This window comes from Saccopteryx bilineata, chromosome 6 (assembly GCF_036850765.1).
Source record: "Saccopteryx bilineata isolate mSacBil1 chromosome 6, mSacBil1_pri_phased_curated, whole genome shotgun sequence".
In the NCBI taxonomy this organism is placed as follows: Eukaryota; Metazoa; Chordata; class Mammalia; order Chiroptera; family Emballonuridae; genus Saccopteryx; species Saccopteryx bilineata.
In genome coordinates, this window is record NC_089495.1 from 133,249,873 (window position 1) to 133,273,488 (window position 23,616).

At 49.2% G+C, this 23,616-nt stretch overlaps 1 protein-coding gene across 2 annotated transcripts in view; it reads right to left on the minus strand.

The window, feature by feature from the left end:
* Window positions 1-23,616, minus strand: part of PTPRN2 (protein tyrosine phosphatase receptor type N2) — a 485,678-nt gene that overhangs the window by 142,827 nt on the left and 319,235 nt on the right. For both annotated transcript variants that reach the window (XM_066238054.1, XM_066238053.1), the window contains exon 12: window positions 15,333-15,397. In XM_066238054.1, coding sequence (XP_066094151.1) covers window positions 15,333-15,397 — 65 coding nt within the window. The remainder of the gene's footprint in view (window positions 1-15,332; window positions 15,398-23,616) is intronic.

The window sequence follows — 23,616 nt, forward strand, 5'->3', positions numbered from 1 at the left end:
CAGGGCGTTAACAATGAGGCCAGGCCTCCCAACAACTTATCCACCAGTTTTGTCATGAAAACCAGTCATTTTCAGACTAGGTTCTGTAGAGGACAAAAGTAAAATTCATAAAGGCCTTTGAAATAAAGATTACAGACCTCTCAACACCTCCTAGGCACACTACTGAATGCAATTAAAAATTGATTAAGTATTAAGTTTCAAAATGAATGTGAGGAAGTCAAAGCTCTGATTTCCCCCTTGATGCCAAGGGGATTTTTAATTAAAATACCAAGTTGTTTCTACAAATGTTTTCTGAGGCTTCCCAGAATTAGCCTCAGTGTGCCCTGGGCCACCCTGCACAGCCCCTTGATGTGCAGGAGGGCTGTGACAGCTCGTTGGGAGGGAAGGCCCTGGGTCCATGGACTCAGTACCTCTCACTGTCTGCTTTTCCATAGAATCCTGTGAAGTATTTCATCTGACAAGGGAGTCCCATGGCTCTGCACTTTATGCCAAAGTAAATAAAAAGCTTACCTTTTCCCTTAGTAGACAAACATGTCACACATCTAGACGATGGCTCTGAGTTTTGGGTAAACTCAGCAAAGGAATATGGAGAACTATGGGGGGCTGGGGACACAGTGACACTCTCTCCCCAGCCAGCCTCCCACTGGTCCACACGCCCTCCTGCAGTCCTCTGAGCGGCGCATCTGCCTGTGGCAGAGCCTCTGCTGATGGATATGCCTCTGTGCGTGGTGGATGCCACACACGGGGACAGGCCAGCCTGGGCTCTGAGATGCTAAGGATGTTCCTGCCTGGGGGTTCTTTGGTGTGAGTAGGTAGGGGCGGCACGCTCTAGGGCAGGGGTCAGGAACCTATGGCTCGCGAGCCAGATGTGGCTCTTTTGATGGCTGCATCTGGCTCACAGACAAATCTTTAATAAAAATAATAATAATGTTAAAAATATAAAACATTCTCATGTATTACAATCCATTCATTTCCTACTGCTCATGTTCATGGTTGCGGGTGGCTGGAGCCAATCACAGCTGTCCTCTGGGACAATACCAAATTTTTATTGGATAATGCATAACGTACACGGGTCTTTGTATGGCTCTCAAGGAATTACATTTTAAAATATGTGGTGTTCAGAATGCTGCAGCCCTATGTAAACAGTTTCAACTTTTTCGGGAAGCAGCATGGCAGATTGGGAAATCCTGTCCAAGGGGTCCTAATACTACAATCTGCCCCTTCATTTGAAGTTAACCCTCAAGGACCCCTACCAGGACAACTTTGGCAAATGGATGTTACTCATATACCTTCATTTGGCAAACAGTCCTATGTCCACGTTACAGTGGATACATATTCTGGATTTATAGTAACCTCTGTCAGAACAGTAGAGGCTGCTAAGCATGTTATAGCTCATTGTCTGTATGCACTGTTCTATTATTGGATTTTCTAAACTGGTTAAACTGACAATGCTCCTGCATATGGAACAAAAGCATTTACTGTATTTTGTCATTCTTACAATCTTTAAAGTCAAGTTATTATTAAAGTGTACCCAGCAAATATTTTAAGGTCAATTTAAAAAAATTTAAAAGGGGGGAGTCATATCCTAGAACTCCTATGGGTCTACCATATCATGCTTTTTACTTAAAAATTTTTTAAATTTCTTTTGAATGCTGATGAACAGGAGACGCCAAATCTTTTTCTCCTGCAAACTACTACCTTCTTTATTTGATCCAGCTAATAACATTATTTGGTCTTTTTCCAAATAGCTCCAGATATATGGAAAAGATTTATATAGGTGGATGGGGATCCTCAAACCCCTCAGTGAGATCTTCTGAGCGCGGCCTTTAAGATACCAAGAGGCAGAAAAAGCCCAATAGAGATCAGGGGAACTACCAGCTTTTAGGATACGCCCTTAAAGGCTCCAATGCCCCAAAGGGGTCTCATAGGATGCCATCTGGGTCCTGCTTCAATAGTGGAAAGGAAGGTCATTGAGCTAAAGCCTGCCAGACTTACATGCCTCTGCTGTGAGGAAACAGGGACACTGAAAGGTAGGCTTCTCCCTCATTCCTCTAAGGGAAGGTTCAGTCTCTTCCAGCCCTGCTCCAGCCACCTATGACCTAACCTTGCCCAGAATGCTGGGGTTTGCCACTGAAGGCTGAAGGTGCCCAGGGCCATCAGCCCCATCTACGACACTGTGGGTGAGCCTAGGGTATTTCTTCCAAGAAGCAGGTAAACTGATCTCATTTGCACAAGGGCCACTTAACTATGTCTTGCCTGAATAGTCAGGTTTTTTATTCTTCCCTCAAAGATCTCTGTTGTGGGTGTTGATAGTTCTATTTTCTGCTGCTTTGTTTAATATATAGTGTTTCCTTTATCCCTCCTACCTCAATGCCCCACTCATATTTCAGGCTGGGACCTACTCCTAATTTAGAGCTCTCTTTCCCCCTTTTGCCAACTTCTATTATGAATACCTTTGCCATCCAGTTTAGTGTATCCCAAGGTTCTCTTTACCAAGCCATAGTCACAGAGCTCCAGGGAAAAGCAACCTGATCTCATCTCTCCAGGCAGAGGAGAACAGAAGCGCCATCTCCACACATGCTGCAGATGGCTTTTCCAGTCTACCTGAATCATTACCAGCTAGAAGCAGTGGTCACTGGGACTTGGACGTGAGCTGCAAAGTATAGAATTGTGACAACAATTCCAGTGCCATGCGGACTTTTCCTGGATGTGGACTTTTCCTGGACTCCTGCTCCTTGTGACAGCTCCTAACAGACTGAACTGGGGTTGGGTTGCATTTTTCAGGGATTTGGCATGGTGTTGGGGCCAACTTGGACTTGGTAAACATGTTAAGGACACTACTCTTTTATGGATTCTTGCTGTATTGGCCAAGAGTTTGCTTAAAGGCTTTAATCACTGTAAAAAAAAGGAGGACTTGGATAAAGAAGATGTGGCACATATACACTATGGTATACTATTCAGCCATAAGAGATAATGACATCGGGTCACTTACAACAAAATGGTGGGATCTTGATAACATTGTACGGAGTGGAATGTGTAAATCGAAAAAAACCCAGAACTGCAGGATTCCATACATTGGTGGGACATAAAAACAAGACTAAGAGACATGGAAAAGAGTATGGTGGTTATGGGGAGGGGGTGAGGGAGGGGCACAAAGAGGGCTAGATGGAGGGTGACAGAGGACAATCTGACTTTGAGTTAAATGTATGCAACAGAATTGAATGACAAGATGACCTGGACATGTTTTCTTTGAATATATGTACTATATGTACCCTGATTTATTGATGTCACCCCATTAAAATAAAAATTTATTTATAAAAAAAAATATGTGGTGTTCATGGCTCTCTCAGCTAAAAAGGTTCCCGACCCCTGCTCTAGGGGCTCTCTCTTGTCCACAGTCCACAGAAGCTGGGCTTCTCAGATGCTCCCGAATTAGCTCTAAATTAGGTTCTGATTTTCCTCTCATCTCACTAGGTGCTCGGAGCAGTGCTACATGAATGGGGTTTCCTGTCATGGCATCATGGGATGTGAGGAAGAGCACGTTCTGACCACGGCATCATGGGGTATGGGAAGAGCACATGCTGAGGCCCTGCCTCAGCCCCCCGAAATTGGCAACAGGTCCTAGTGTCACCCACAGCTGGTCTCCAGGCTTCTTCCCCTCCCTCTACCTCAAGCACTGCTGGATAGGCCCCTGTCTGCCCTTCACAGAACTAACGACTAGTCCTGCTATGGATGCCCGCACACATGCATGCACATGTTCATGCACACATGTGCTCACATGACCACACATGGGTAATATGATCACACATGCATATGTGCTCATGTGCACACATGCTTACACACAGGCTCACCATACACACATTCACATCTGTGAGCACATGCACACATGCTCACACAGCTCACACACCTACACTTGTGAGCACATACTCCCCTCAGCTCAAGTATTTATAGCAGAAGATGGGAACGTGCATGTCAGCCACTCTGGATGACTTTGCTCAAGGTCATAGTCATCTTTCTGGTGTGGTGGCAACAGAGAGTTTCAGTCCTGATGTGACGTTAGGGAACAAGTCACTTTCAAGCCTTTCACTGCGGTCAAGGGAGCGTGGTCCTGGAGCAAGGGTCAGCTGTCTGTTTCCCCACCTCCTCTTATGTCCTTTCCCACTCATGCTTTAAATCTTGGTAAATCCCTGCCCACTGTGGTCTGAGGAGACACCACAGACCGTTAACTCTGGAATCCTGTTAACTCTGGAAAAGAGGATGTGCGACCCCTAGTGGCTACAGCGGACACAGCAATCTTGGCTGCCAGTCATGCTAGAGGTCAGGAAGGGCCTTCCTTGTGGGTCCCCAGGAAGGAGGGGTGGGGCTGCTCCCCCAGCCTTCTAGGGGTTCAGGGTGAGGCTGGGGCCTGGCTGGGGGCAACACTGGCTTTACTGAGCCAGTTCTCTGGCTATTTTGTGTCTGAAGAAACACCTGCTTGAGCTCTTCCTGATAAGGGTCAGAATTTACAACCCTGATTCCTGAACAGGAGCTTCTGCTGGAGGCCGTGGGAGGGGTGCGGCCACAACTCTCAGAGTTCTCAGTTCCAGCTGTTAGGTATACACATGAGTATGAGGAAGACGTGCCAGTCCTGGTCCTTCCTATCCCTCTTCCCTTCAGTCCTCCTGCCATGTAACAGAAGGGGCTGGGAGGGGGAATTTCTATACAGAAAACTTTGTTTTCAGAAAGTAGTATTTCATGTGCTTTAAAAAAATAATCAGACCATCCCATATTGAACTCTGTTGAGTCGGGGTAAAAGTGACCACACACAAGGGCACATATTACAAATATACGTCAGTACAAGCATCCTGCTTTCTGACACGATAGCCATGATCTAAAGAAAATCCTGCCCGCAGGTAGGAAGCGTTGCTGACAGATGCCAAGGTCACACCTTGCTTGATCACTGGCATGCTGGCCACCTGGACGTGGTCCTTTACTGTGGCAGGACAATCAGGTCTTGTTCTCACTCTCGAGGAATCTGCAACATGGTCGGAGCAAGCTCTGCTCCTCTTGGTGGCCTGCCCCTGAGCACTGAGGACTCTTAGTGACCGAGGACATCTATCCACTGACAACAGGACTTGATGGGCCAGAAACACTTACGGGACCTTCCTGCACCTGTGTTTGCTAGTAAGCGGCTGTTGAATTCAGCATTTTCAAATGCCTGTTGATGTGAAAGGAGAAGTATAGCCCTCAAGAAGATAGCAGGAACACACACATGCACACATGTGCACATACACACGCACAGATGTACACATATGCATAATGCAATGTACACACACATGCACACACACAGGAACATCCCGCTGTTACCACCTATCTTTTTAAAATCATACATATGGCCTGGCCTGTGGTGGTGCAGTGGATAAAGCATCGATCTGGAATGCTGAAGTTGCCGGTTTGGAACCCTGGGCTTGCTCAGTCAAGGCATATATGGGAGGTGATGCTTCCTGCTCCTCCCCCTTCTCTCTCTCTCTCTCCTCTAAAATCAATAAATAAAATCTTTAAAAAAATAGTTCTTTAAAATAAATAAATAAATAAATGAAATCATACATATTTCATTAAGCTTCATGCAGAGTGTCTTCTGATTTATGGCAATTGTTAACAAAAGGAAGAAGAAGAAGAAGAAGAAGGAGAAGGAGAAGGAGAAGGAGAAGGAGAAGGAGAAGGAGAAGGAGAAGGAGAAGAAGAAGAGACAATTTTAACCCTGCAAGAGCTAGGAGTTAACTGGCATAAAATTATGTTGGTTTTTTTCCATAGAAAACAGAAGGAGGGTCCAAAACACTTTATTGCATGAAATGTTAGGATGCAGCATGAAGTTGATGGTACTGTCCCACATCAGCAGTGTTAGTCACTTGTAGTGGCCGACCCAGGATGCCTCATGGGACACCCACCTGTAACCCTGAGGCTCCTGGTCTGGAGACCCAGGGCGACTGGTCTCCGCATCCAACCCGATTGAGATGAAACATCTTGAGTGAGAAAAAGAAGCCAACGCATCAATAACCCCTGATTAGATTTTCATCTCCTGAGCTGGCAAATAGACTATCACCATGAACGCAGACTTCCCTCTGTCCATCACTCTCATCTTGAATATTATCCATTGCTAATTTTTATGAAAATTTGCACAACATAATGTTTTCATATAAACTGACAGTTCTTGAGATAATCCTGTTATTGTCTGGTTGAAAATGGCAGCTTCCATTTATTCATGTGTTAACGAGAGATTAAACATTGTTTTTCATTTCCATAATCTAAGATGAACTGGAAATTAAAAATTGAACATTGTGTATTAGCAGGGCTTTGAGGACCAGAGGTTGTTTGCCTTCACTTAGAGGAGATCTGTAAATTAGCAGTTTAACAATCAGTCCCTTTTATGTCGCCGTGGAAGGCAGCATCACAAAGTATCTCTGGCGTTTCTAAAATAAATTCATTAGCCTACCTGCCGCATACCAAAATGAAAAAGCTTCCATCAGTAAACATGTTGCAAAAAAAGGACAACCATTTGCAAAGACATAGAATCACATCACAACTTATTTCAATGTCAAGAATTTCTCCAGGGCCTCACGCTAGAGGCCGTCATACCCTGTGCCCAGAGGGACCAGCACATCTTCCCTGCACAACCGTCTAAGGGGACCCAGCGAGCAGGCATAGCCCACCCCCCCACCCCCCATCCCTGGAGGGCTAGCACTGTCCACCTGAACACCATCACTGGTGAAGCACTGTGTGGAATTGTTATGGCTGGGTGTACCAGATCTAACGAGGGACATGATGGGCTTTTGGACAAAACTGTCCTATTATGCTTCTAAAACTACACACTAAATTTTCTTTTCTTTTTTCATCTCCCTGGTTGGCCTGATAGAATTCTTTACTTTTCCATTCATTATCCGACGGGGCATAGGATATGGCACAGATATACTTCTGAAAAGCTAGCTGCCTGGACACTGTCTTCTGGAACTAATGTCTAAAAGAGTCTGAGATTAATGAGACAATAACAGATCTAAGAGTTGGTGCTGTGGGCTGACTGTGTGCCTCCCATCCGTATGTTGGAGTCCAAGCCCTAGGACCTTAGAATGTGGCTGTCTTCGGAGATGGGCCTTTAAAGGGGTGATAAAGGTAGAATGTGGTCACCACGCTGGGCCCTGATCCAGTGTGACTGGTGTCTGTATAGGAATAGGAGTTGAGGACACAGACACATGCAGAGGGATGGCCGTCTACATGCCCAGGACAGAGGCTTCTGGCAGGACCAGTGCTGCCCACAGCTGCACCTTGACTTCCAGTCCCCAGGCTGTGAGACTAAGCATCTGTTATTTAAGCCACCTGGTCACAGAGGCAGTTTTAGGAGAGCAATGTAATTGGCAAAGAAACAACCCCTAGTATGTGTCAGACATCAGAGGTCTGTGATTACAGGGATGTACCTACTGTGTAACAGATGAAAATTAATTCTAAGTGCTTGGGAAAAGAAGAAACTTACCCCTTAACAGTATTTTTTTTTGCTTTATGTTCTCATAAAAAAAATAGAGCTGTGATTCAATAGAAGGGACCGCACACCGAGAGCCTAATTAGCCTTCCAACTAGGTCCTTTGTTTCACAGATATAGAAGGCAAAGTCCCGTGTTTGCAAACTGATTGAGACTTGCTGGACCCCAGCATCTAGTGCTTTCCCTTCAAGGAATAGGTGCCACCACCTAGCAGACAGGGCTCCTGGGTCTGCGATGACAAAGCATGTGTTGCAGACAGGCGTGCAGTCCAGAGGCTGGAGGACAGAGCCCCAGAAAGTCTGCTCATGCCCAGTCTCCAGGGAGGCAGGGTCCCGAACACGGACAGGGACTGCTGTTCAGTGCTGAGCTGCACTGATCACTTGCAATCAGTCCAGTCAGAGGCGGGAGCATGCAGGTGGCTGTGGCTGTGCAAGGTGCACCGAGGGACCGGACCCAGGGCCCGGCCACTCTCACCTCCACTCACTTGCCAACCACGGCACTGACACAGGTCTGTTTTGACACAAGAGTATTTTAAATTTAGCATTTGATTCTATTTTGTTATAAACCATATTTCCTATGGGTGTAAAAAGCCTTTTTAAAAAATTCATGGAGCTCTGGCTGCATAGCTCAGTGGGTTGGAGTGTTGTTCTGATGTGGATGGGAATGCCAAGGTTGGTCAGGGCACACACAAGAATCAACTAGTGAGTGCAGAAATATGGTAAGTGGAGCAACAAATCGGTGTTTCTCTCTGTCTCTCTCAAAATCAATTAAAAAAAATCCTCATGGACGAAGCAGAGAGGAGAAAGACACTCACACCCGTGGCAATGGAGGTGCAGACCAGGACAGCAGCTGCTAAGGAAAGATGGGTTGAAAGCCCTGCAGAGACAATCTGCAGGATCTGTGAGGAGGACAGCGAGGGGAGATGTGGTGCAGGGCCACACGCGGCCCAGGTCTTCCTAGTCAGCTCATTCGATGACACAGGGGTCAGGCACTGTGCCAAACGTGGGAGACACCAGCCTGATTAAGACACACGTGTATTTTACTCCTGAGCTCACTCATGGGTTAAAAGAAGGACCGACTTGAAGTCACATGTCTGGGATGCTCACTGATGAACATTATGGCAGAGATGGGGGTGGGGGAGCAAGGGTTGTTCTTCACCATGGGGGGTGGGGGCTAGGAGTACCTGAATCTCCTCACCTAGATGTGAGGGCTTCTAATCAGTTCAGAACAGCTCCTCTCCATGCCTCCCGCCCTTGAGATCCTTAAATGGGGGAAAGAATGGGCATTTCTGACAGCCATGTTCTTGGTGGAGCAGGGAGGGACAGTAGCAGTGCCAGCTTGTTATGGGCTGAACTGTGTCCCCAGAAAGATGCTCTGGGGTCCTCACCCTCAGTGCTGTGCTGTGACCTTGTCCGGTGGGAGTCACATTGAGGTTGTGTGGGTGGGCATGACCTGGTAGGAGTACCGGGGACTGGACAGAGAGATCAGGGAGGAGGGAGCGTGAAGACCACCATCCGCATGCCGACTAGAGGCCTGAAATGGTCAACTTCACAGCCTCGGAGGAACCAGCCCTGCCAACACCTCAGACCCCAGGATGGAGACTCACTGCTGCTGTCTGAGCTGCTGGTCTGTGGTGCTCCGCAAGCAGCCCCCACAAAGATATGAGATGCTCGTCCCTCCCTAGGTGAGAGCAGAGGACTCAGGCCAGCAGCCACTGTAGGGGTCTGCAGGCAGGTGTGGGTCTGTTGGAGAAAAATCAACAGCCGCTCCAAAGCCAATCCCATGCTGACAGGAGCCACCGGCAGGCAGAGCGCAGGGTCTTTCTGACTTTAAAGCCTGTGCAGGGCTGTTTGGGGATGGAGATACAGGCTCCCAGCTAGACTGCTTGGAGGTAAGATCTCGTCTGTGAACTGTGTCAGCTCGGGAACAAAGGATGAATGCACACACAGCATCTGAACAGACCCCGGGGGATTGACCAGCAGGTGGCTGCTTTCAGGAAGCCGTGAGGTCAGCATAGTTCCCCTCTAATTTCTCCACTTCTGAGCAATCCAAGTCTTAATGCTGAAGAACTGGAAAAGGATTCTTCTATTCTGAGGATTCCCAGGGCCCATCTGATGCCACACACTGGCTTTGCAAGGGACGCAGTAAGGACAAGCTCACACTGTATTAAGATGTCCCTGGTTTCTTATGGGGACAACATCCAGGCCCAGCCCAGCCCAGTCATGGCCCTGCGAGGGAAGCGTATATAATATGCATTTCCATAAAAACACAGGTGGAAATGTGAGAAAAGGGCAAGTGGGGGGGGGTGAGATACAGACATTACTTATTTTACATGACTATTTACTCTGATACTGAATAAAAATTGTATTTGTTGCTATAGCAACTGCCAGGCCACAGGGCCTTTCCTGCCTCTCAATCACAGATGAGTGTGGAGCAGACACTCATGGGCCCATGTGACCTTGCATTTAAGTGCTCCAGGAGCAGAGACGTTGTTTCATAATAAACTCATACTCGCCAGAATGTCAAGTGCAGTTAATTACATCAAACATACTTTGTGTGATTTTCTTTACTTTTGAGAAGCTGGAAACCACAGTTACAGTTGGCCCGTCCAGCAAAGGTCAGAATGGGGACCACAGGAGTGGAGCCAGCGGCCTGCCAGCAACCCTGACCTTCCTTCACCACCACCCAGCGCTGTGGGGGAGCAGCTGGCGGCTGATGGTAGAACCTCCGGGGATGGCCATCGTAGATATTTAATGCCATTTCACGCAGATTTCCCTTTCCAAACACAAGTGAGTAGCTTTTTCTTAGGTGAACTTCTTGCATTTAGGATAACAAAGTTCAGTTCTGTCAGTCAGGAAATGCGGATTAGAATAAAATACGGTGACTGTGCAAAAAGGGCCCCAATGGGACACCAGTGGCTCCAGCCCCGCTGAACCCACAGCATGGAGGGCTCAGGACAGAGCAGCCCCGGGGCCCAGTGGAGGTCCTGTCCTCATTCTGGAAGCCTGTCGAGAACTCCTGGCCCCTGGGGGCAGGATGCCACAAATTCCCTGGCACTGCAGGCCACTTGGAGTGCGTCTAGCTGTGCCTATCTCTGGGAAGCGGGCCCATGGTTTTCTCTGATGCCCAGAGGGTCTCTGGCTGCTGCGGTGGGACACAGGGTCCAGGGTGCTCCCGCTGAGGCACCCATCCGAGGCCTGTTTTCTGTGGGTCTTACCCGGTGCTTGGGGACAAGCCCGTACTGTCACTCAGTTTATGTTCTGAGCTCCCCTTCCACCACGTTAGGACCCGTCACCTTTTCAACTCAGAGCTGTCCTCACGCCCCTGCTGTCCCGGTCATCCCTCCACGCCAAGGCCCTTTCTCTTCAGTTCCAGAATGTGGCCTGGTCTAAACGCCAGGGACCTCGCTGCCCGCTGCCTGTGCATGGCACGCTGCCCTCAGTCCCGTGAATCAGTGACAATGCTGGCCACCACCTCCACCTCCACAGGGGCCTATGAACCCCAGGTAGCGAGGAGTTGGACCGGCCCCACTAGGCTCTGGGTCGTCCACACAGGGTGGTGTGGCCTGTGTGTCAACGTGAAGGACGAGAGCTCTGACAGGTCACCCAGGCACTGGGGTTAGGGTTCCAGCGCATCTTTTAGGGAACAATTCAGCGCAGAATGAGCTGGCACCTCTGCCCCACCCCATTTCCCTTCAGCCTGTAGAGTTTGGTCAGTGTGACAGAGGAATGCCAGCTCCCTATAACACAGACTGGCCCTCCCGGCCACCTGACGGTCAGACGGAGCTCTTTCCCATCTCTTCAAAATGTGGGTGGAGCTCGCTGCACATCTCGTTTCCTGGGTCTGACTCGGACCTGCTGACTGGAGCCTCAGGGATTGCGCTGCACACTGGCCTTCTTCCTGTGTCCCAGGGCCCTGGTACATGGCCTGCTGGGCATCCCTGCCTTGTCCCCTGCCCACTGATTTGGTCCGAGTCCGTGTTAATACCCAAGCTTCCCACAGCAAGCACTGACCAAGGGGCCCTCCACTGAAAGTGCGGCATCTCAGCAGACAGGCAGCACCAAGTGGACTTGGAGAAGAGGAAGCTGTGTTCAGGCACCCTCTATGGATCCGCCCCCTGCCCTCCCCCCATTTCCATGGTGAAAGCAGTCATGTAGCCACACACTCTGACCACCACATACATCACACAGTAAAACACACAGATCTGTGGGTAGCAGCGTGGCCCCAGCTCACAGACAATTTAAGGACTTGGGCATCAACACAGGCCCAAATACTGGATCTTTCTGAACAAGATCTTCCCAGGACCTCAGCTTGGGACGAGGGCATCAGAAGCACAGACCGGTCAGGCCAAGTGAGGGGCACATGACATGGCATTCATGCCCCACCTGCCTCACGACCCCCAAGGCTCTTTGAGGAAGTGTCTGCAAACCATGTCTAATGTTACAGCACAATGTGATGCCTTGTGAGCCAGAAGAGGTGTCACAAAGCTGGGAGCAGCTGGGTTTCTGCTATCCCCTGTCTCCCTGAGGCAAGTCAGAAGACCGTCATGGAAGAGGTGGCCCCCCTACACCCAGAGGGGAGAAACTGCCTTTGCTGTGACCCTGCAAGTGGGCCTGGCATGGCCCCTACTCAACACCTTCCTGCACACAGCTCATCGTGCCCACAGCTGCCTGCTCCTCAGACACAGCGTACACACACAAGCACAGTGTCTCAGTCATGGGCCAGCTCCTCCCCTGCCAAATGCCGAGGGGTGTGTGTATGGTGGTAACCGTACAGCCCTGTGTCTATCACACCACTAAGGAGTAATCTGCTATTTCAGATGCACTCACAGCTACACTCATGGACCTGCCTCCTGGTGGCACTCATCTAGATTACTCTTCTTTCACATAGTTGAGATTTTCTTTGTAATATTATAATCTTCCTTTGGAAGAAGCATGGCTTTATTAATTTGGTATAAAAGTGAACACTCTCAGGATATCAGAAATCAGATTTTGAAACGCGACAGAATACCACCCGTCTCTTAGGAACGTGTGCCTGTACTGAAATCTATTCCTGTCCATTCAGCTGTGTTGAGATAGCCCATTTGGAAAGGTCTGAACTTGCTGCCATCACCTGTGGATCATGAGCACCAAGGAGCATCTGCAAACTCTGTCACTTCTTTAGGGCCACATTGCCCCTCACTCTGGGGTCGAGAGTTGACAGAGGTGCTTGTACCAAATGCATCTCAGAAAAATCAAGGTAATCAAACCAGGCCACTGTTGCATGCACGAGGCAGTGAACACTGGAAAATGAGACATCGCTAGCTTTTAACAAGTATCTCAACTTGCCCCTCTCCCTCCCATTTTTACCACCCAGAATCCACCCCAAATACAGCAACGCCCCTTTCCTCTGTGGGGGCAGCTTCAGGACTGGAGGGTCCTCAGGCAAAGGCTAACCTGAGCATAATTGGCTGGAGAGCCCAGGGAGAGTGACCTCCCTGTGACAAACTCTGCCTTCTGGAATGGGGACATGTCATGAGGAAGGACAGGAGAGGAATGCCGGTCTCCACGCACCTGGTGGACCAAGGACCACCTGGCTGGCGCTAAGAACACAGGGGCTGGAGGTGTGTGGGCGGGCTCACGGCCAGGTATCAGTCAGCAGGTGAACTAAAGGGTCTGGTGTTCAGCCCCTCCGGGTGATGAGGTCAGGTTTCTGGTGACACAGCAGCCAGAGAGGGAATACTACAGACAGGTAATGAGAACACAGTTTCTGAAAAGTTTTGCTGCAAAGGGAAACAGAACTGCTGGGAGGGTGAGGGGCTCCCTGGTGAGACTGCAGTCAGGGTGTTTTTATAAGGGGCACACCTGTGCATGGACAGGGACACATGGGGAAAGGAGGAGGCCAGAGGTGGAGAGACGGTGTACCAGTGGGAGGAGGTGGTCCCGAGCGTGATGGCACACTGTCCACTGGAGGAGGAGGAGGGTGTGGGGAGGCTGGAAACCTGGGGCGCTGACTCACCTGAGAGTGAGACCAGTGCTGAGCTACCCGCGACCTGAGGGAGCAGAAGGAGGCCAACACCCAGACCTGCACCATCTGCCAGGGCCAGGTCCAGGTTCTGCCTGAATGGGACAGACACTTCCAGTCACCATCAACTGGATCCACTGAGACAGGTAGGATCAAGGGGAAGTCAAGAGAAACTATCCAGAAAGTCTTACAAGACCCACACCTGCAGCACAGTCAGAGCCCATGGGAGGTAAGTGTGCACCCCCCCCCCCCACAGACCAAAGGACAGAGGTGCCTCTGTGCAGAGGGTCCATGCCCAGAGAGGCGGGGCCCCAACCTGGCATTAGGAGACGGAGAGGAGTGTGAATAAGACAGGAACACAGGTGGGCTTAAAATGATTAAAAAGGTAAAGTATCCAACCCATAATGAATGTGCAAGACAGTGAGACAAAGATTTGAAGACACAAGAAACAAACTTCTTTCTAGAAGTGAAACAAACAGTAAAATCGGTGTCATGTTTACTGCAGACCAGTCCCTCGCATCTGTGAGAAGGAGGACAGCATGTTGGCAGCTGCAAGAGGTCCTCCAAGTGCAGGTGCCACACTGGGGGTGCCCACACCAACCCTGGGAGCTCCTCCTCACACATTGCCAGTCCTGCCCTTCCCTGGGGTCTTCCCGACCCACCCGTGTGGGCCAGAGCTGTTCCCGGTTGGGTTACACAAATGGCTTTAATCTGAACTCATCTGGGTTTCCTCCCCAACCACCGGACACCAACAGTCCTCGTCCTGTGGAAACAACCCCCCCCCCCCCATGGGGCACAGGTGGTCTCAGACCCGCCAGCCTCACCTCCACTGGCTGCTGATGTCACAGACGGTTGTAAGGGGAGAAGACCAGCGTGGCTCATTGTGAACCCAGCCTGGGCCGGGCCAAGGAACCAGGCATAGCGAGTTCCCAGCATTTCCCGAGTTTCCCCATCACTAGCAGCTTCTGTCTGGCACATTGTGCCACAGGAACAAGAATGCTGCCAGGGTCCTGCCCATCTCTAAGCTGCTCCTGCGCTGTGACTCGGCAAACACCCGCGGTCTGTGAGGACAGACGTCTCTCATGCCCAGGGCAGACCCGCTGGAGAGCCGTCCCCAGGATCCGCGGGGTGGTCAGCTGCTCAGTGAGGCTCCTTGGCCCCAGCACGGAGCCCTGCCTTGTGAGCCGCCCTAACGTTTCAAATGCGACAGCCCTACCCGGCGTGGGCCCGCGCTAATTTAGAGGCAGCCCCTCCTGCGAGAGAGCAGCAGCTCCCCAAGTGCAGCTCACTGGAGCTGGTCAGAGATGGGGAATGCGGGCCACGGGCTTCCAGGGTGGAGAGCCCTCAGCCGGCGCTGCGAACACTGCCACCTGAACCAATACAGCCGCGTCTGGACACGACTCTCTGATAGTCACATCAAGGACGGAAGCGTATCTCTTATGCCATCTTCCCCCATGTGTCCGGAAATAATTGAGATAAAAGTGGCCCCGCTGACTCCCAGGAGGAGAGGAGGGGCTCCCCGGCTCGCTCGTGTCCACAGATTCAACCTGGGAAACTCTGGAGAGGAGAGGCGCACGCTCTCCGAAGGTTTCACCATTTTTCTCACCCACGGTGACTTTTTCTCAGGGAAACGCGAACAATGACTTCAGAGGCAACCCAACAGTGTACAACCTTCCAGGCACCAGCCAGCAGCCTCCTCTAAGTCACATGATGTTACTGGACCCACGTCCCACGGGGGTGGGGAGCTCAGCAGGCCTCTGCCCGGACAGACCTACACCGTGCCCGATGCATCTGCGAGGGCGGCCCCTCGGTTACTCACCGATCCCACTCCAGCTTGAAGAATTTTAAGTCCAGATGATCTTTCCAGCTTGTCCTTGTGCTCGACTGTTGGGAAAAATGAAGAGGTATAGGGTCAGCTCCGGAGGCCTGGTTCTCAAGATACCCGAGCGTTTTCCTTCATTGAAGTTCAGTTAAATCCCTGCTCAGACCCCCAGGGTGGCAGCAATGCTGGGAACCCCCAAGCGAAAGAATCTGAGCAGGCGCCCCACTGCCTACGAGAGCCTCCCCTCAGCCGCATCTAGAAGATGCCTCCTAGGAAATTCACAGAATCGCTGGGTGAGAGATTGTATGCAAACGTGGTTGCAAACTTAGAAGCCTTATTTTAGAACAAAATGATGGCTATGAATGAAATGAGCACTTGGAAATAAGTCTGAACTAGCACTTGTGTTCATTCCTGTGTTCATCCTGCTTGTGCTGGGGGCAGTCTTAATCCTTCTTACTCACCACCCTAAGAGAAACACTCTGCAATGACTTAGCTCCAACAGGAGCCTCATCCTAGTTGACTTCTGACACAGAATGAGGTTTCAGAGAAGGAGTCACCCCCACATCAGACCGAGGACAATGAGCTCTGGAAGCAATGAGCACAGGCACCCGAACCCAACCATCTCCGGTTCACACCACAAACCCTCCTGTCCCCACTGTGTCGAGAGGAGGAAGTCACCAAGCAATTGACCTTGGCTACGGTTCTGTGGAAATATTCTTTTGGATGAAGCCTGTCATTTGGAAATGACAGCCAGAAAGAATAGAATTTTATTTCAGACTCAAGATTGAAGCATGCACTGCGGTTGTGGTTAATGCAGGAGGCGAGGGGGAGTGTCCATTGGGGGGTGCGCAGTGATCTTCATGGGACAGACAGACGGACGAGCGCGCCACCACCTCCTTCCACCTTCTGGCCTCCCCATCATCTCATGGAAGGCTTTCCCCTCAGAGTGAACGAACACATGTTCACAATTGGGTAATGAGCTACCACTGGCAGGACACGGCAGATGCAGTCCCTGCGGGTTAGAGCCTCAGAACCTCATGGCGCCTATCGCTGTGCGGTGGTGGGGGAGACTGGCGGGCCGTGGCAGAAAAGAGCTTATGAATGGAGGAGGGTGTTCTTCAGGAAACAGAGTCTAAAGCAATGGGCTTTGTGTTCTGATGTGAACAGAAAACGTGTTATTGAAGGGCAGCTACTATAAGGATCACAATGAACTCTTAAATAGGCCAAGGAGCAGAAAGCATGGGAAAGAGGAACTGAAACACCCTGTTTATCGCTACCCAGCAGCAACAGGGATCTCGGGCTGGAGAACAGAAACCCCCTCCCAATAATGGGGCCCAAGGACCTCCCGTGAGGGTGGGGTAGAGGCCTGCCTGCCCTATGCAGCAAGGGCTTCTGGACAATATGTTAAGGGACTAGGAGCCGGCCTGGTTTGTGCTGCAGCTAAACCTTACCCACAGAGCAGGCAGCGGCCCCTGCGGCATTGTGCAGGTAGCCGAGGGCTGGCTCCTCTTTTCCTGAGCACCTCCTGGTTGTGGTCTGTAGGTAATGTTGTGCTTCTCAGCAGAGCCTGCAAGCATGCCCTTTCTGTCTTCCACAAACACCCTTGGCCTTGTGTGGCCAGTTCCCGTGGCCCAGACCCTCAGGCAGCTTTGCCCTGGACAGAAGCACCCCACCGACCTTCTTAGCTCAGAGAAAACACATCATTGTCCAGGCAGCCCAGCACGTTGCCTCAGTTTCCCTCATTAAAACTGCGCTTGAACATCCACCTCATGGGCGGGTGTGAGGACTGCATAGGAGCCTGTGTGAACCGTGCTCACCTAGGGTGGCTCACAGCAGCGGTTAATCAATGGTTTTATTGGACCTGCATGGTACCCAGCCTGTGTTCAAGCTTAAGAGGAAGATTACCGTTGGCTTGCTCATTGCTGTAAAATGTCAATAATCTCTGGTCTTCGATGTTATGAATTTGTTGGTCAATGCTCCTGTCTGCACTTCTGAGGCTGAGTGTGAGCAGTGCCCCTCCATGTCCTGGGTTAGGGACCTCTGCCTGCAGCAGAGTTGCTCCTCAGCCATCTGCACATATATACACACATATATGCACACACGTGCATGCATACATGACTAGGGAAGACCCAGGAATGGTGTCCTGTGGTTCATCTTCTCACAATACAAGGCTTTGCACACATTTCTTCATTTTCCATAAGGATGTCTGGAGTGGTGGGCACTGTGCCGAGGCAGCCCTGGCTAATGGTACCCCCATGCTGCCCGGCTCTCTCAGAAGGAAATAAGATCGTTTGCTCTGGGCCCTGGCCGGTTGGCTCAGCGGTAGAGCGTCGGCCTGGCGTGCGGGGGACCTGGGTTCGATTTCCAGCCAGAGCACATAGGAGAAGCGCCCATTTGCTTCTCCACCCCTCCTCCCCTCCTTCCTCTCTGTCTCTCTCTTCCCCTCCCGCAGCCAAGGATTCATTGGAGCAAAGATGGCCCGGGCGCTGGGGATGGCTCCTTGGCCTCTGCCCCAGGCGCTAGAGTGGCTTTGGTCTCAGCAGAGCGACGCCCCGGAGAGGCAGAGCATCGCCCCCTGGTGGGCAGAGCATCGCCCCTGGTGGGCATGCCGGGTGGATCCCGGTCGGGCGCATGCGGGAGTCTGCCTGACTGTCTCTCCCCGTTTCCAGCTTCAGAAAAATACAACAACAACAAAAAAACATCGTTTGCTCTGATAATGTCACCGAGAGCCTTTCTGAGGCTGTGGCACCATCTGTTTAATCACTCATCCCAGAATTGTGCCTGACACTTACATTCAGCTCCATCCATGGTCACCTCAAGTCATGGTGAAGAAACTTCATCACCATCTTGAGAGACACTGTGTCCCAAGCAGGAGCCAAGGAAGTGGCGGTCCTCTAAAAACTCCGGTTCCAGGAACCCCATCTTCCAGCTTTTTCCCAGAGGTGCTCTGTGGACAGGTCAATGGGTTTCCAACCACATCTGCTCACCTCCCGGCAGCTGTGGGACTCAGACCGACTTCAGTGGCTTTGTGACCTTTGTCCCAGCCTCAATGCCGACCTGTCCGACAATGCCTAGTCTCACCTTTATTTTATTTTAGTGCTTTGTTTTTTGCAATGTCTTATCAGGGGAGATGACAAAAACAAAGATGCTGTGTGATTTTGCCTTTTTTTCTAGTTTATGTAATAAAGTCACACAATTTGTTCTAAGCATGGCCTATCTTTTCATTTTAACCTCAAATATGCCCCAAACAAAAACAATGCCTAGTAGTTGTCAGACATTTGTAACCTCAGACCATCCGACATCCTTCCCTCAGGTACAGCGCTCCCTCCCTGCTGACCTGCAAATACACCGGCTCTTCCTCTGAAATGCTGAGTGGAGGAGCACTGTCACCTTTTGGTGAACTCTGCGATGACAATTACAGTCTTTGCTGAGGCATTTCTGGGGGAAAGGGAAGCTTTGCTTTTGCCAGATGTTCCGTCCAACATTGGTTCTGACTTACTTTCACGGTCAAGTGCAGATTCTGAGCTGGGGGGGGGGGCGGGATGAGCAGCCAGCGCAGGCGCAGGCGCAAGACCGCGGAGCTGCGGAGAAGCTGCTTTAATGAGGGAGGACAACACATAAAGCCGGCTTTTATCTTCACGGAGACAAAAAGGTTTCCAAATACTAAAAAGAAGTCCTTTAAAATTAAATTCACTAGATGAAGGATATGCAAATTGCCTGGAGAAGCAGAACCCTACAATATTCTCAAAATTCTGTAATAGCCCATTTAATTAATATTTTAATTTATCAGAATGCTTCTCTGCACTTGACAATTTATGCAGCATCCCGCGTAATTAGGCACGCCGCTGCAGTGGAGTGGTTCTGCCTCTCTCCATTCCCCGCTACTTTAACCTGAAAGGACGTGCAGAGTCTCTGCTGTGGTCTGCGCAGCGATGAGGCCACTCAGGGGCTGAGAGCCATTAGGGGGCCCGCAGAGAGGGCAGGGAGGCAGGCATCTGAAGATTTTTGTAAAAGTTGTGCATTTAGACAAAAATCCAGCTATAATTGCAGAGTATAGAATGTGAGTCTTCTCATCAAAAATATAAAATAGATATAAATTGAAAATTAAAATGGTCTTCAAAATGGTTATGTTTTTAAAAAGTGAACTGTTATAAAACAAAATACAATTAGGAAAAAAGCTTTAAATCACAAACATTTAAATAAAGCTGAATTTTTAATTGTTTTTGAAAATTTAATCAAATTGACATTTTAATGGAAATATGTGTCATTCTCTTCAGTACCCACCCTGTTGCCACTGTCACGGGGCAGCAGCGTGATCAGGTGTGTTAGGCGTGGACTGAGGTACATAAAATGAGTCAGGGAGAGGGATGGTTCAGGACCGCAGAATGCTTAGGGGCATGCACAGCGTGAGGAGTGGTGGGTGGAGCTGTCCGGAGGGTGACAGGGATAGCTTAGCCAGGACCCCTCCCAGAGCCACAGGCTGAGATGCCAGAGTGGACTCAGCCTTGCTAGGGGATGAGGCTGCTCCAGGTAACAATTCTTGGCTTTTTCTGCCAACTGGCAGGTTTGACAAGCTAATCAATTAGTGTCTTCTCCCCGCCACTGTGTCCTCAGGTCAGGCCCTTCCCCACCCTCCCAAGCTCATGACCCTGGTGGCACTAGGCAGCAGTCACATGCTCTTCTAGAGTAGTGATTTTCAATCCATGTGCCACAAGAATTGTTAAAACATGCAGTATCTGGCTATTTAGTCAGGGGCACTGACCTCTTTCCCCTTAGATTGTCAAACAGAAAATGACAACAGCTAACACCACAACAGCCGTCACGGCACACAGGAGCTAATTACTAAAATTCTGCAGCACACCCCCAAAATATATTTTTTACTGATCTGACCAAAAAAAAACCAGTATAATTTTACATAAAGTTTGCACTTTGGCTGGTTTGGTCCAGACCACTGCAACAGAGTGGGGCTTCCTATAGAGAGAGTCACATGAGTGTTTGGTTTCCCAGTGCAGGTAGAAGTTATATCTATACTGCACTGTAGTCTATTAAGTGACCGCTAGCACTATGTGGAGAAAACAATGTGCATGCCTTCATTGAAAATATGTTATTGCCAAACAAGGTTCCCCATCATCTAAGCCTTAAGGGAATCGTCATCTTCTGGCTGGCGGCAGGTCTCTGCCTTGGTGTAGATGGCTTCTGACTAACCAGGGTGGAGGTTGCTGAAAGATGGGCTGGCTGTGGCAATTTCTTAAAATCAGACAACAATGAAGTTTGCCGCATCGACCGACTCTACTCTCATGAATGATTTCTCCATAGCACACGATGCTATTTGATAGCATTTTACCCACAGTAGAACTTCTTTCAAAATTGGAGTCTATCCTCTCAAACTCTGGTGCTGCTTTGTCAACTAAGCTTATGTGATAGTGTAAATCCTTTGTTGTCATTTCAACCAGTCTGAACAGCATCTTCACCAGGAGTAGATTCTATCACAAGAAAACCACTTTCTTTGGTCATCCATGAGAAGCAACCCATCATCCAGTCAAACTCTGTCCTGGGGTGGCTGCAGCTCAATCCCATCTCCAGGCTCTGCTTCTCACTCCAGCTCTTTTGTGTTTCCACGGCGTCTGCACGTTCTGCACTGACTTCCTGCACCCTCGTGGTCACCCTCCAGGGCTACGTGCATTCCCATGCTTACTGTTTTCTGTTGTTGCTCTTTCTGCATCTGACCTCTTCCTTAGGGGGTGATTTCTTTCATCTGTAGTAAATCTTTTAGAATTAACTTAAATGAGGGTCGTTGGGTGACAAACTCATTTTTTGGGAAAAAGTATCTTTATTTAACTCAGTTCTTTAAGCCCTCATTTTGGAAAGACATTTCATCTCAGTACAATTCTAGGTTGACAACTATCCCCCTCCCCCTCTCCAGTAATAAGAAAATATGTCTCTCCTGCCTTCTGGTTTCATTTTGGCTGCTGAGAAATGGGCTACGAGTCAAATTCTCATTTCATTCTGGAAAGCTTGTCTTTTCTCCTTGCCTGCTTTTAAGATTCTCTTTTTGGGGTATGCTACAGTTTCTCTCTTATAAATTTAGATGCATAATTGTTTTCACGCCAATAGACTTCTTGAGTCTGAGAATGGTATTTTCCATCAGTGACAGAAAATTTTCAGCCATTGCATCTGCAAATATTGCCTCTTGATTACTCTCTCTTCTCCTGGAACACCTATTAGATGTATATAGGATTTTCTTACCTGGTTTTCTAAGTCTCCTTACTCCTTTTTCTTCCTTCCTTCCTTCCTTCCTTCCTTCCTTCCTTCCTTCCTTCCTTCCTTCCTTCCTCCCTCCCTCCCTCCCTCCCTCCCTCCCTCCCTCCCTCCCTTCCTTTCTTTCTCTCTCTCTCTCTATTTCTCTCTCTCCTTCCTCCCTCCTTCCCTTTCTTCCTTTCCTTCTTTCTTTCTTCTTCTAAGAGAGAGAGCAATTGTATGTTGAATTTTGTATACATATAAAATATAGTATACTATAATATGTATAGTACACTAAAGATAACTATAAATTAACATGTGTATAAAATGAAAAGGTTACTCAGTGTTTTTCATGCAGTTTGCTGTAGAAACTCTTGCTTATTGTGAAAGAGAAGTTACAGGAGACTCCCCCATTACACAGTGCCCCCTCGAGCGTGGGCACCGGCTCCTTTGTCCATGGTCTTGCCCATGGACTCAATTTGTCCCGCAGCTCTGGAGCAAGGCTGGGCAAGGGGCAGGCCCACAACAGCAGGGTCCAGCCTCCCCTGAGGCTGCGTCTCCTGACACAGCCTACTGCCAGGGCAGCTGCAGGAAGTAAAGTTAGGTCCTTCTGAACTTGAGCCACTGTTCACTTCCTGGTACCGTCACCAAGTAGTGTGTCAACCTGACTCACTGGTCCCCCTTTATTATCTTTTACTCGTAAAGGAGACATGAGGCCAGGTCTGTAGTGGCCATCATGTCTTGTCCTGAGAGGGGCACTGGTGCTTCCCCTACAGGACCACTCAACTCCACCCTCACACGCCAGCGTCTACCAGCTAGACAGCTCCCAGGGGACCCACTCCCCACTGCAGAGATGCTCTGGGGGCTGGCCACATGACCCGTCCACTTGCTCGCGGCCACTGCAGCAGGACGCGTTGCTTCATTCTCTCTGCCACTCCACACCTGGCCCTTCTGCTTTTTAATGCCTGCACTGAAGGGAAGCTGTCAGCACATTCACGGGAGCACAGGGTCTGAAGACTTGCTCTCCTTGGACACTGAAAGGTCAATTTGTCAAACCTACACCTTGGGTCCCAAGAAAGGCCTGTTAGTCCTGTTTTCCAGCCATAACTGAGTAAATAAATGAGCCTTTTATCTGCCGGGTCTCCTGTGAAGTCTCCTGGGAGTGGGCAGGGTCTCAGTGGAAACGGAGCTTAGCCGCGAGGTAATAACAATGACAGGCAGGAAGAGCAAATGTCACCTTCAATTTCTAAGTCATTTTTCAAATTATTTTAATTAGATATTGTTTCAATCTCACTTACATTAATTTAATATCTGATATCAACATTTCAGTTTTCAATTTGTGCAAATGATTTCTCCCAGTCTGCCTGGTCGCCTGGAATAATTTAAAACACAATGTTTATCTTCAGTCTTCTTTAGCGTGTGGGCCTGGTTCACTGCTGTGCCCAATAGAAGTTACGAGAGGGAGGGGCCCTGGTGTTTGGGGAAATGAAATCTGTCGTCTCATCATTTATTGCAGACAGTGAGCAGGTAAAGCTCAGGCCAGGAGCTTATCATAAAATTTAACCCAATTTTACTATATAATTGGCTTTTTCAATGCAAATTTCTGTGAAATCTGATTTTTTTAAATTAAAAGGCATCTGAATAAACAGCCATATTCCACCACCAATACTTTTCTGACAGTTTTCAATAAGGCCTTGAACACGCTCCCAAAAGATCCCCCCACCCCGCCACACTGTCACAGTTTTGAGTTCTGAATTATGGCATACTTTTTTTTTTTTTAATATGTATGAAGTCTAGTAAACACATGTCTTTTATAAAGGCTGATATGAACTTAAATTAGGGCTCTACAATATAAAATGTGGAACAAGTTAGATATCTTCAAATGCCCTTCTAAGACAAGAAAATTAGTTATATTCTTTTAGTTGATAATTAGAAATATGCAGATCCAAATTCTTTTTGAAATGTTTAAAGAGCTGGAAACAGTGAACATACTCTTCAAGCCACTTGAAAGCAACATAAGCCCAAACTACAACACTATCTACAC